Below are 12,659 nucleotides of genomic sequence, written 5' to 3' on the forward strand. Positions count from 1 at the left end.
TAGGTGTGACTGTGAGTGGAGATGGCTGTTTGTTTGTATGTGCCCCGCGATTGGCCGGCGACCGCCTCCCGCCCGATGATAGCCGGGATGGGCTCCAGCGCGCCCGCGACCCCCGTGAGGATGGATGAGGAGCTCACTCCACAATTTCGGGACTTTTCTCTTTGTTTTGGGGAGGACTACCACACATTGATCTGTTGACCTTTACTGAGGGGTGCTGCATGGGCCAGAGCAACAGCTTTTAAATGTAGCCGTCGATCAAGATAAAGGAGTTGATTGCAGAATGTATTTTGATTGTTTGCCATCATGTAAGTCATCATGAGACGAATTCAGCGTCCAAACGCGGAATCAAAATGCCCTACGTCATCCTCCGAGCACCGGGAAGGAGTCTGCTAACGAACAAATAGACGGACAAAGATAAATATGGCACACCTTCACATCGCCCCGCCTCCTTCTTTTGTTAACAGATTGAGCTTGGTCTGCATTCTCCTGAGTTCCTTTCTCGTGTTGCTTTTGCACTTACGGTCGAGATGATCCCGATACAAGCAGTCAAGCGCGATGAGTCATGAGGGCTCCGGAGGGACCCGGCGTGTCGACTTGTCGCAGGCCACGCTGGGGGCGAGGGTGCAGCGGGAGGAGATGTGATTCAGTTTAAACAAACATCAGCGACTGCGCAGGGGACGGAATGCGCTTCCTGCGTGCTGCTCCGACGTCACCGTCCGTCCGGCGATGCCGTGCCCGCCGGCCCGCTGTTGACACGAAAGCAGGAAACCAAATGGCCGTCATCCGAGGAGATAACATCTTGAGTCACACAATTGCGAGCTACGTAACCGTAATGATGAAATCTACAAGTATTAACGATAGTGTCGGTTGAAGGGCTTAGTACTACGCCTCTGTCGGGATGAGTAAGCGTGCTTACAGTATTTCCTTCCTTCAATGCCGCATTAATGGTTGCCACGATGAAAAGGGGTTTTGGTACGCTACTCATTCGCCAAATAGCGAAGTTCAGCGGAACTTGATGTATGCGTTTCCCCCTAGAAACGTCCATCCAGAAAAAGAAGACAAGCATGAGAGGGAGAGCTGTTCCACAACAGTTCTTTGTTTTGTAGCCATGCTGTCTGCCTGTCGGAGCTATCGGACTGGAATTTCACACCCTTTCAAATACATTCCTCCAAGGCCAATTTATTGTCAACGGATCGTTTGTTGTAACAAGTTCACCGTTTAATCGGATGACATCCCCATCGGCTATGTCACCTTCGCCTCGCTGAACTCGAGCAACCTGCGGGAGTCTCGGTGGAACGCTCGACTGTATGTGAGCGAACTCTCGCAGTTGTCGGGCAAGCTTTGGGAATGCCGGCCAAAATAAAAAAAAAAAATCTATAAATCTAATGTTTTTCTTTTGCCATGTGTGCAAAATTAGTCATCTTTATTTTATGTTCATTGTCATTGTTCAGAATCAGAATCAGAATCAGAATCATGTCTATTTACAAGCAGGTCAAAAACACACAAGGAATTTGTCTCCGATAGGGGCAGCCGCTCGAGTACGACAAAAAAAAGACTTTTGAGACATAAAAACATAAAAACTCACTGAGCGATGAGAGGTTAGCGGTAACGTGGTAATGCGGATACATTTAAAGTTGCAATTTAATGGCGAGAGGGAAGACGCTGTCGGAATGGCTGCTTGTTTTTCTCCGGGTACTCCAGTTTCCTCCCACATTCCCAAAAACATGCATGGTAGGTTAACGGACAACTCTAAATTGTCCGTAGGTATGTATGAATCTGAGTGTTAACGGTTGTTTGTTTATGTGTGACCTGGAAGTGGCTCAGGGTGTTTCCCGCCTCTCGCCCGGAGTCAGTTGAGAAGAAGAAAACCTGATCTCGGAACAGGGGTGTGTAGACTTTTTAAAAATCCATCGCACATATTGATACATGATTCTATTTGTGACAGCGTCAAGTAAAACTAAGCATTCTCATCGAGAAGATTGGAAGATGAGCAAATTTGATGGCTTTATGGGTGTCGGTGCACATTTGAAGATCTCTTTTCCGAAACACAATAAATCCATTTTTGAGTATTCTGAGAAAAATGACAAACTTTTTTTTTTTTTTTTTTTTTTTTACTTGTAGCTGCAAATTGGACGAACATCCTATCGGACCCCGTTCAAACAAATCTGAACATGTTTAACAAAAGATAATAGCATCTGTGCTGAATGATTAACGAGGCAAAATGGATCATTTCTAAATTTGGCTTCAATCTCATTTTGGAATAGAGCACTTCATTCCCTTGTATTGCAAATAGTTTCTTTTCGTCGTACATCTCTGTCTGGTGGTGCTCACCTGTTTCACATCTGTTTAACTTTACTTCCCGATGGGCCTCTGACCCTTCGTGTTGCTTTGCTTAAAGGCCACGTTATATAGATGATGATTTTGCTACAGTAGCAAAAAAAGAAAAAAGAAGGACAGCTGACCGTCTGTTTTTTTTCTTGGTGCAAAGTGCTTGCACATGAACACAGATGGCGAGGAGACCAAATATGCTGAAAGGAAGTCAGAGGAGGAGGAGCAAAAAGGAGGAGGTCGGAGTTGTAAATTGAACAATGACTTTCTCATGGCCATGCCGAGCTCATCCAGAATTGCTTGGGTGTCTCTTGTGCCAATTGGTAAAAGCCGCAGTTGCAGATCACTTGCTTCGAAAGTGACCGGAGCCGGTGCGATCGCTGAATGTTAACGCGTATAATTGACATGTTGTGGCGCTGGCACCTTCTCATGTGCGCCACACGCTCAAAACGTGTGAAATGTTGTCCAAAGACGAGAGTAGGAAAAAGGAGGCGGCGGCGGCGGCGGCGGCGGCAGACCGGCTGATTTTCACATCAGTAGTTCTGATCACAGTTCACGCCCCGGCACTTAACCACGACCTTTGCAGATTCATCAGCACCCCGTTCGAGAGCCGCCGTCATTCTCTCGTCGTTTTCACGGGAGAGTGCTCGGGGACGTTATTTGACTACGAAGGACGGTCGTAGCTGCCTCAGGAATATGAGAGCCGCTGGCTGTTATACGGTTAAGATTTATTTGGACCCTTCTTCTAAGAGCGGACCTCTGAATTCACATCATTTGCAGTTGTGAAAATCCTACAATTCTGTTTTCAGCTTATTGATCCGTCTTGACCACTTTGAGGACATTTTTTTTTTTTTTTTTTTTAAATGTTGCTGACTGACCATCCACATGCTAAACCAAAGACCTGTTTGATAAGGCAAAAGTGTCAACCTGTAGATACGTCACCATTGTAGCGCTTGGAGTGAAACCTGATTGGTTAATCGAGCACCCCAATTGTGCCAGCATTGGTTTGGAACTGAACCGAGACTGCCTCGATCAGCTTGATTTGATCCACGCTGGAGTTTGATGAGTATTTGTACTCTTGTCCAAACCAAATAGAAAATGGAACCGTTGTTCCGTTTGAAGATTAGGGGGGCACAAATGGACTTGTACTGTAGCGATATGTCTGACAGTGTGCTCTTTGCTTTGTTTTTTTTTGTTTGTGGCGTCATAGTTGTTTTAGTGCATGGACAGGATTTTTTCTCTCCCTCAGATGCTGCCAATATCTTGCTATCCGACGTCTCCTGGGTAAATGGACTATACGCGTACCGAGACAGCAAATTTGTTAGAATGAGCTCCAAACCTCGACATCTATCAGCCTGAACTTCCACACAATCGCCCAAATTATGAACCTAAATATTCATGGTGGGCATTTGCCAATTTGTGGCTAGTTTTTGACCCGATCCTATGTTAATCAAAGCAATACAAGTATTACTTGTGGGATCTAGGTGCCAAGGAACCACGTTGAAGTGAGTTGAGGAGTTTCATTTCGATAAAAGTGGTGCATTGCCACCTTCTTGTGGCATCTGTAGACAATTATAAACCTTTTTTTTTTTGGGGGGGGGGGGAGGTCAATTACTTGGGGATTTTTACTATGTATTTATCCATCCATCCATTTTCTGGTTACCAGCCAATCGCATGGCACATCTAAACAAATAACCATTTGCACTCACATTCACACGTGGGAGGAAACCCGAGCACCCGGAGAAAACCCACGCAAGCACGGAGAGAACATGCAAACTCCACACAGAACTGTGAGGCAGATGAACATATTTATTTGTAGAGTTGTTCTTTTTTTTACGATGGATGGTGTGTTGGTATTCCTTTTCTGCGGGGTTAAGTGGCCAGCTCCGCTAGTGCTCACTATTTTCACTGCAAGTTCATCTTCCCCCAGAAGTGTGCGGTGGTGCTGGTTTAGGGCTTGTCCAATGTAATTGATCCCTTTGGTATCACCGTGAGAGTGTGTGTGTGTGCGTCTGCGTTTAGCCTGCGGCGAAGCTTCTCCAAATTCTGTGCCCTGTGGCTCCCTGTTGGGACGGGATCTGTTCGGAATTATCTCCATAGGATTTATGTATTGAAAATACTGCAGTTTGGCTTATAACCCATGCATTTTGGATTTTCCACCGTCAAGAAAACATATTTGAGCGCTGGTCATTTGACTCCAAATGCCGGAGCGAGAAGGGACACGCTATCGTGGTTTATCAGTGCAGATTGATGATGTTTCGCTGGGGCCGTGTGTGCGTGTCGCAGAGAAGAGAGCGACTTTTGTTTATGCTGACTGACTGTTGATGACGGCGAGCACAGAAAAAACATTCCTCATTAAACGTCTATCTCAAGTGGGGTGTGTTTGCATACCATGTTGGATCCCGGTCTTGTTCTCCGGCCGTACTGATTTGTTGTTGCTCTGCTGTGCGTGCGTGCGTGCGTGCGATCGGGCCCGCAGTTTATTTTCACTCTCTTGTGAAACGCAAGGCCGAAGCGTACGTAGCGGATGATGGGGGAGGGTCGGGACGGGGAGGGAGGCAGGGAGGGAGGGTCAGCCACTGTCAACAAGTGACGGATCGTGAGAAAGACGGGCTGCTATTTGGGATCTGGTTGTTATACCGCAGCTGTCAAGGGGGAACAGAACTGCTGCATTTTTGGGGGCTATTTGCGTCAACGGGACTCCGCTTTAACGTTTGCGGCGTGTCCAACGGTTGTGACTCCGTCATTCATCATGCTCGCTCCTCTGTATCCGTGCGCTTTGACATGGATTCACACGCACAATACCTTTCGTCCATCAATGGATAGAGCGGGTGGCAAAACGTACAGCCCGCCGCATATTCGAAGTAGAAATACCCCCCGAAAAAGCACGGCTCACATCAGAAAAAGTGAATGTTTTTTGTTTGAAAACATTTGAAATAAAACTATGTTACAAAACGACACTGTGTTTGCCAGACAATTTTTATTTAAATTTGTAAAAAATACAATTCGAAAAAAAAATGAAATGGCCATTTCAAAAACATGAAAATCAAAAAGACAAAAGTTAAGTTATAATATATCGTGAAACTATTTTCCTTTAAAAATCAATAAATGAAAATAAATGGTCAATGTTACAAGAAAGCACACGAATATGAACGACTCTTTGCTTCGTTGCCGACAGCACAAAATCTCCACGTATCCTGTTTTTTTCCGCTTTCACTTACTTGGCATATCATTAGCCTAACAGCGTAATCGCTAAGTCATGTTTTATTTGAAACATTTTGGGAAAATAAGACAAAACTAAACAAATGCATCCAAATAAATGTGTCCAGTTACCTTCATGCAATCTTTGTGCATGACCTTTGTGTCCTGGATGACTGACAATCTACACAGACGTAAAGAAAAACACGTTTTTCTTTTTTTTTTTTTAAGCAAGCACATTGGTATTTGTTTTTCGGCAATGATGCTGTTCGGCTGACGATATGTTGATTTCCTGCATATTCGCAAACACGAGATGAAGCGGCCCTCCTCTTCGTTCCAATTTCCTTTTTTCCTCAGTTGAACAAGTTGGGGCATCCCTCCGCCAAAGCTATGCTCGTTCCGTGTGGGGGAAAAAACTTGATCGTTTTGGACTAAATTGCACCAATCAGCCACAAAATGATGACCACTTACGTCCATTATCCCGGTATGCAATACAAGACCCATGTGAAATATTAGAAAGGTAATAATGTTCAGTTTCAGAGAGGTCTTCGTTGAACAATTCTGTTCATTATTATGTTCCAACTCCGGGGGCAACTCCGGACTCCAAACTTTAAAACATCGAATTGAAGAATTGAAATGTCAAATGCCTTCAACAGGCAAGAAGAGTCCAGTTGCTTGAATTCAAGCTTTACAAATGGCCATGACCCGGACGACTGCGAATCTGCACAATCCCTTCTTCTCGTAGTTGTAGTTTGCAGCGTTGTACATCTGTACTGCATGAGACGGAATATTTTGGACTGTCATGTCTAAAGTCATGGACGTAGTTGCAGAAGGTCACGTTCAATCGTATTGAACAGTTTGATGCTGGTCCCAATTACCATTGAGAGTAATAATGTTGGTCTGGCAAATCTCCCAGAAACTTTGCAGAATAAAAAGTCAACCCAATTTGGATTCAAATCTGGTTAACATTAGAAGAACATTATTACAAAAATATAGATACAGCATCCCCCCCCCTCCCCCAACTACAGTTCCTCTAACCAAGTTACTTGCTATAGACTAACCTGCAATTGTGCAATCTTCCTTTAGGTTCCCAAACATTTTATGTTAATTCCCATAAAAGCAGTTTTCAACTTTGAAAATGCACACTTTTGCAACCCAAGCCTCGACAGAGGTCTGAGCTCTACCACGTATCACTGGACTTTAGTTAAGTAGATAAAGAATTCAATGGTTGGGAAATCTTCTTCATCTTTTTGCGCAGTGATGAAATGACGTGTGTTTGCCTCCCACCGTTAGTACGCTGTCCAGCTGCATGCACGCCGTGGTAGCGCTGCTCTACCCCTTCTCCTGGCAGCACACCTTCATCCCTGTGCTGCCCGGCTCCATGTTGGACATTGTCTGCTGTCCCACTCCCTTCCTGGTGGGGCTGCTGTCCAGCTCCTTGCCGAAGCTCAAAGAATTGCCAGTCGAAGAAGTGAGTCAAGTGTGTTTTTTTTTTTTTTTTTTTTTCCTAACCTTACCGCCGATTCTGTGAAATGTTGTTAAACACGAGTTGCGCGCCGACCCATTATACTGTCACGCCATTGGCCCGGTTGGCATGAGAAGCAATGAGGACATGCGGACATCGCTAGAGCGTCGCATTGAATTGGTTCCGAGATCACGCTTCAACTCAAATCGTCTTTCCCTCATGAAATGGATGCAAATTGCATTAATCTGTTCAAAACCGAATACAATTTTTCAAAATGTTTTTAATAAGAAAAGTAGCCCTCTACAGTAGTGTACTTCATAAAAGCATACCATAATAACAATTCAATAAAATATTTTAAAAAAGAAACAATTTATGCATCATGATGAAGTCATTGTGCGGCTCCTTCTGGTGTGCGCGTCTTGGCCACGAGGGGGCAGTATGATACAGACTCAGTGATACCTCACAGGCACATCTTCTTTATCCTCTGTGAAGAAAGACTCCCGTTGCTGACGATTACTGACGAGCTGCGACGTCTCTACGTATATCAGTATGTCTGTATTATACTGCCCCCAGGTGGCCAAGGCGTGCACCCGGAACATACTTTGTGTGCACGGAAAATAAACGGTATGCAAGGGTTAAGTGGAGGAAAGAAATATTCGACTCAATGTATCATTTCAAAAACACGTGCACAAGCAGGTGGTGAGCATTAAAGTGTTGGCCGCCACGTTCTGACAGTTTGTAGATTTGTCCGTTAATGACCGTCAGCAACATCTGCTCAACATTCACTTTGGTCAACATGTCGATGTTTGTAAAAAATATTTGGGATATTTTGATACACGTCTTGTTTTGGATGTCATTAGGTTGTCCTGGATGAGTATAAACAGTAACATTGAGGAGATGCTGTTGTTTTCTCGTCAGGCATTAATGGTGGACCTCGGAACCGACCGTTTCATCAGACAGGTTTGTATTTGAATGTGTGGTAGAAAAACTGTAAAACACATTGAAAGTCATCCCGTAAAATGCTGTTGTGATGTTTTACATCCGTTTGTTTATAGATGGATGACGAGGCCTCGCTGTTGCCACGGAAACTTCAAGCGGCTCTGGAGCAAGCGCTGGAGCAGAGGAATGACATCATCAGTCAGGACTCAGACAGCGAGTCGGACGAAGGTAAATAAGTGACCAAACAAGACTGATGTGTTCTATGTCAAGCAGAACAACAGCTACTCTATGAAAACATTTGTGGTTTAAAAAAAAACAAAACTTTTTGATGTCATGTTGTCTTGTCATGTCAAAAATAACATCTGAATATATTACAATATGGAGGAACTTTTAAATTAGTTCAGTACTTTCGTTCAATTCAAAAAGTTCAATTCTTATCATATAAGTTCACGATGCACAGACTGCAATATTTCTTTATTATATTTTTTTATTTGGATGATTATAGCTTTCACCTCATGAAAACCTGAATTTCACCATCAACAAATTGAAATATAGAAAAGTAAAGAAATGTATTTCTATAGAGTGGATATAAAGACTACACAGCTCTGTTCAAATGGCAGGTTTTTGTGATATTTAAAAAAAAAAATGAGCGGCACGGTGTTCGACTGGTTAGCACATCTGCCTCACAGTTCTGAGGACGCGGGTTCAATCCCCGGCCTCCCCTGTGTGGAGTTTGCATGTTCTCCCCGTGCCTGCGGGGGTTTTCTCCGGTTTCCACCCCAAAAAAAAAAACCATGCACGGTAGGTTAAGTGAAGACTCTAAATTGCCCGTAGGTGTGAATGTGAGTGCGAACAGTTGTTTGTTGGCATATGATATGCCCTGCGATTGGCTGGCGACCAGTTCGGGGTGTACCCCGCCTCTCGCCCAAAGATAGCTGGCATAGGCTCCAGCACGCCCGCGACCCGTGTGAGGAGAAGCGATAAAAGAAAAGTCAGCAAGACAAATCATTTCAAATCTTTTCAACCTTGAATGTAACCTATGACCTGTACAACTCAATGGAAAAGAATATTTTAGAGAAGGGAAGTCAAAATAACCAAGTGCAATGATGCATTGCACAAAGGAGGGTGTCCTCCTCTATTAGCTGGCTTCAGAATTAACCAATCACATTATTAACCTTAAATAAAAGGATTCTGTTCTTGGAGGCTTTCCCTGACGTTGATTTTTGCTTTCTAGCAGAGGCCTTCATAATATGACAGCATTGTTTTCATTTTCTTGAAATATGGTAACTGTATCAAGGTATGTTTTTGCAAGCCTTAAAACTCTTTTTTTACTATTTGGTTTTCAGCTAGTTACTACTATTAGCCAAGATGAAAGCTTACTCTTGATTAAAGCAACACGTTGCCACCATGAAGCTAATGCGGTTGGTACACTAGCTTAGTGTCAGCTGTTGCCACGGCAACCCTGGATCACCTATTTTCACACTCTGTAAAACGGGTGACTCGGCCAGGACGCCTCATGTTGTTAACGCTGACATTAATGCTACCATTGCTGTTGAGAATGAGCCATCCATCCAGTTAGCGAGCCGCTTCCTTCCCCTCACGCGGGTGGCGGGCGTGCCGGAGCCGATCCCAGCTATCTTCGGGCGGGAGGCGGCGTACGCCCTGAACTGGTTGCCGGCCGATCGCGGGTCAAAGAATGAGACCGTATTTATTTCAAGACATGGAGCTTGTAATGTCATCTTTGTTGCGGCACGTGAAAACAAATATGTTGCGGGCTCGATTTCAGCGATGTAAAGCTAAGGCGGGGAAACAAACCGCTGGTTTCTTACTTACTTATTTCCTTCAAATCCCTTCCAGTGAAAAAGCTACTTTAAGACGTGTTTCTGAAACGCAAACGTCCAGCGTTGACCTCAGGTCGACCTTTTGACCATTTGTAAGGCAGTGTGCCGCCGTGAGCATGATCAGCGCTATAGCGGGATAATGACTTCGCGGGTCGCAAACGTCCGACGTCCGTGAATTGAGATCGCCGCTCGCTTAGTTTCGGGCTGAGCGGACTGAACGTTTACAAGCCGTGACCCCCCCCCCGAGTCTGCGCTCTGCCGTCGGGAGCAGCGGGTGCATTTTATTGCCCGGTCGTCCTGAAAACGAGGACCCATTCTTTCCTTTCCAACGTGTCAACCTGACATCCCTCCGAAAGTTATTTGTCCCTTTTTGTGTGTTCGCAGAGTACAACTCTTTAAACAGTTTGGTGTCCGAGGCCTTCATTCGCTTCTTTCTGGAGACCGTCGGCCACTACTCGCTTTTCATCACCCAGAACGAACGCGGCGAGCGCCTTTTTCAGAGAGAAGCTTTCCGCAAGTCGGTGGCGTCCAAGAGTCTTCGCCGCTTCCTGGGCGTCTTTATGGAGTCTCAGATGTTCGCGGGCTTCATTCAAGATCGAGAGCTGAGGAAGACTCGCGCCAAAGGTACGCCCTCAAATTCTCACCGTGTCCTTCACATCCCGCTGAAGGTCTATGTACTACTATGCTCTTTGTCCTCACTAGTAAGACAATTTAGCGCACTAGTAGAATGAATTGTGTCTTACTAGAAATGCTTTTCCCACCACTGACGTGACATTTCTGCACAGCAGTAAGACAACTTTGGCATACTAGTAGGACTAGTGAGGCAAAACTGTCCTCTAGTTGACATCGCATGCTACTAGTACTACTAGTGAAGCACTAGATGTTAACTCGTCAAATTGTATGTCACTAGTAGTAGTAGTAGTTGTCGCACACGGCCGACAAAACATTGATTCAATATCAAGGATATCTACTAGTGCCCCCTAGTCATTCTAGCAGTGTGCTGAATTGTTTTACTAGTGAGGGCAAAAGAGTGTACTAGTCCAGGGACCTTAACTTGAAGATCACGGATGTCAAGGCTGTTCCATCCTATATTTGCAATCAAGGATTTGCGTCTCGGCCAAAATTAGCACTAAAAAATATCACCAGTAGTCAGGCACAGTTCTACTCGTTGAATATATCAGTGCTTCGCTATTAGTATGAGTAGCGCAAACTTTATGCCAAAGTTGCCCTACTGGTGAGGACAAAGAGCATACTAGTTACTAGTTACGTTTAAACGAACGGCCTTATGGAAAGCCGTTCTCAATGTAGCTGCTAAGGAAGCGCTTTGTTCTCAATCGTAAGACAATTCGCCGCACTATTATAACTGTGTCTTGACTTCTAGTAATGTCTTTCAAGTGGACAAAATGTACAGTGTGTACAGTAAATGGGGAAAAAAGGTTACTTGTAAGACACAGTCTTTCTACTAGTCTCCTCAATTGTCATCATAGTGAGTGAAAAGAGTGTATGAGTACATGGACTTTAACTTGTATGTCAAAAATATGGAATGAATGCGCAAACAATAGCAAACATATTGCTACTTTTTTTTCGGGCTGTTGGTTGACCTCCTTTTGCGCTCAAGCTTTCATGCCCGACGCTGTACTCGTACTCGTACTGACCTCTAGTGGCACTATTGAAATGTGCCGACAGGTCTGTTCGAGCAGAGGGTGGACCAGTACCTGGAGGAGCTGCCGGACACGGAGCAGAGCGGCGTCAACAAGTTCCTCAAAGGCCTTGGTAAACAAACAAATTGTCCATCGGCGTGATTGTGAATGTGATGTGAGTGGTCTATGTGTGTCCTGCGATTGGCTGACCAGGTCACTATGGACCCCGCCTCTAACCCCAAGTCAGCTGGGATAGGCTGCAGCTCCAGCTCACCCATGACCCTCATTAGGATTATAGAAAATGCATGATGGAGAAATGATAGAACTAGAAACAGCCTTGCGTCGTTTATTTTGCAAGTGTGCTCTTGAGATGTCATGTGACATCATAAATAACCAATTACTACCATTTGTTTGGCCTTTTCTAGGAAGCAAAATGAAGTTTCTCCACAAGAAGAATTGAGGTGACCGTTTCGAAGCCCGCATCTTCGATCCTCACGAAACTTGTACATATTTCCCTGTGAGCTGGCCTTGATAGCGGTCGCCGTATGAACTCAGAAACCACTGCTGTTCTTGTGAAGAGCATAAAATGTACAGTTTGTATGCTTCCCTGCTGCATCGGGTCGAGACAGAAGCGTCGGAGTCGATTCGAAAGTGGACATGCGTCAAGACGGTGAACTGTTAACATATTTTGCAATCTTTCAATAAAAAAAAAGGTAATTAAAAGGATTCAGAAGTGCATCTTCTATGTATATATGTTCGCCGCTATATTTAGTCTAAATAATCATTCAAGTGTCCCAAAGAGAAGCAGTTCCCATCAGACCTGGTAAGTCTACCAGCAGCGATGTTAACCTAATTACACGTGGTCTCATCACAGACGTTGCCTGTCACCGCCGTGCTCTCATTAGCTCCCTGTTGATTCGGGACCACATGTTTCTCTCTTCCTCCGCTTGTCTGCAACGACGTCTTCACGTCAAGTAACGTGGAGTCACGCTTGCGTTACCCTCGACCCAGGGGCGGACTTACGATTTGGAAAGCACAAGCGGTCGGTCGCCTGCCCCCCCCCAACCCTCTCGTAAAAATAATAATAATAATAATAATTCAATCATTTTCATCGTTTTGACTACTACCGCTCCCTTCTCATGCAATGGACGACTCCATTTTCTTACCACGCATGCGCAGTCTTCATTTGGGAAGAAACGGTTGTGAGGAAAATGACATGACAGTATATATAAGAATATGACTAATACA

General features: G+C 44.7%; 1 protein-coding gene and 1 long non-coding RNA gene across 7 annotated transcripts in view; one reads left to right on the top strand and one right to left on the bottom strand.

Moving 5' to 3' along the window:
• dennd2b (DENN domain containing 2B) overlaps positions 1-12,137 on the top strand; it is a 55,587-nt gene extending 43,450 nt beyond the window's left edge. For all 6 annotated transcript variants that reach the window (XM_061750717.1, XM_061750741.1, XM_061750707.1 and 3 more), the window contains 6 exons: positions 6,820-6,997; positions 7,910-7,951; positions 8,047-8,158; positions 10,156-10,395; positions 11,458-11,544; positions 11,837-12,137. In XM_061750717.1, coding sequence (XP_061606701.1) covers positions 6,820-6,997; positions 7,910-7,951; positions 8,047-8,158; positions 10,156-10,395; positions 11,458-11,544; positions 11,837-11,871 — 694 coding nt within the window. In that variant the 3' untranslated portion in view covers positions 11,872-12,137. The remainder of the gene's footprint in view (positions 1-6,819; positions 6,998-7,909; positions 7,952-8,046; positions 8,159-10,155; positions 10,396-11,457; positions 11,545-11,836) is intronic.
• On the bottom strand, positions 176-4,926 carry LOC133466771 (uncharacterized). Its single transcript, XR_009785035.1, has 3 exons — positions 4,720-4,926; positions 521-746; positions 176-386 (listed from the first exon to the last, which is right to left on the bottom strand). It is a non-coding gene; the product is annotated as an uncharacterized LOC133466771 (long non-coding RNA).
• Positions 12,138-12,659: the final 522 nt, after the last annotated feature.

Source organism: Phyllopteryx taeniolatus, chromosome 2 (assembly GCF_024500385.1).
Source record: "Phyllopteryx taeniolatus isolate TA_2022b chromosome 2, UOR_Ptae_1.2, whole genome shotgun sequence".
Taxonomy (NCBI): Eukaryota; Metazoa; Chordata; class Actinopteri; order Syngnathiformes; family Syngnathidae; genus Phyllopteryx; species Phyllopteryx taeniolatus.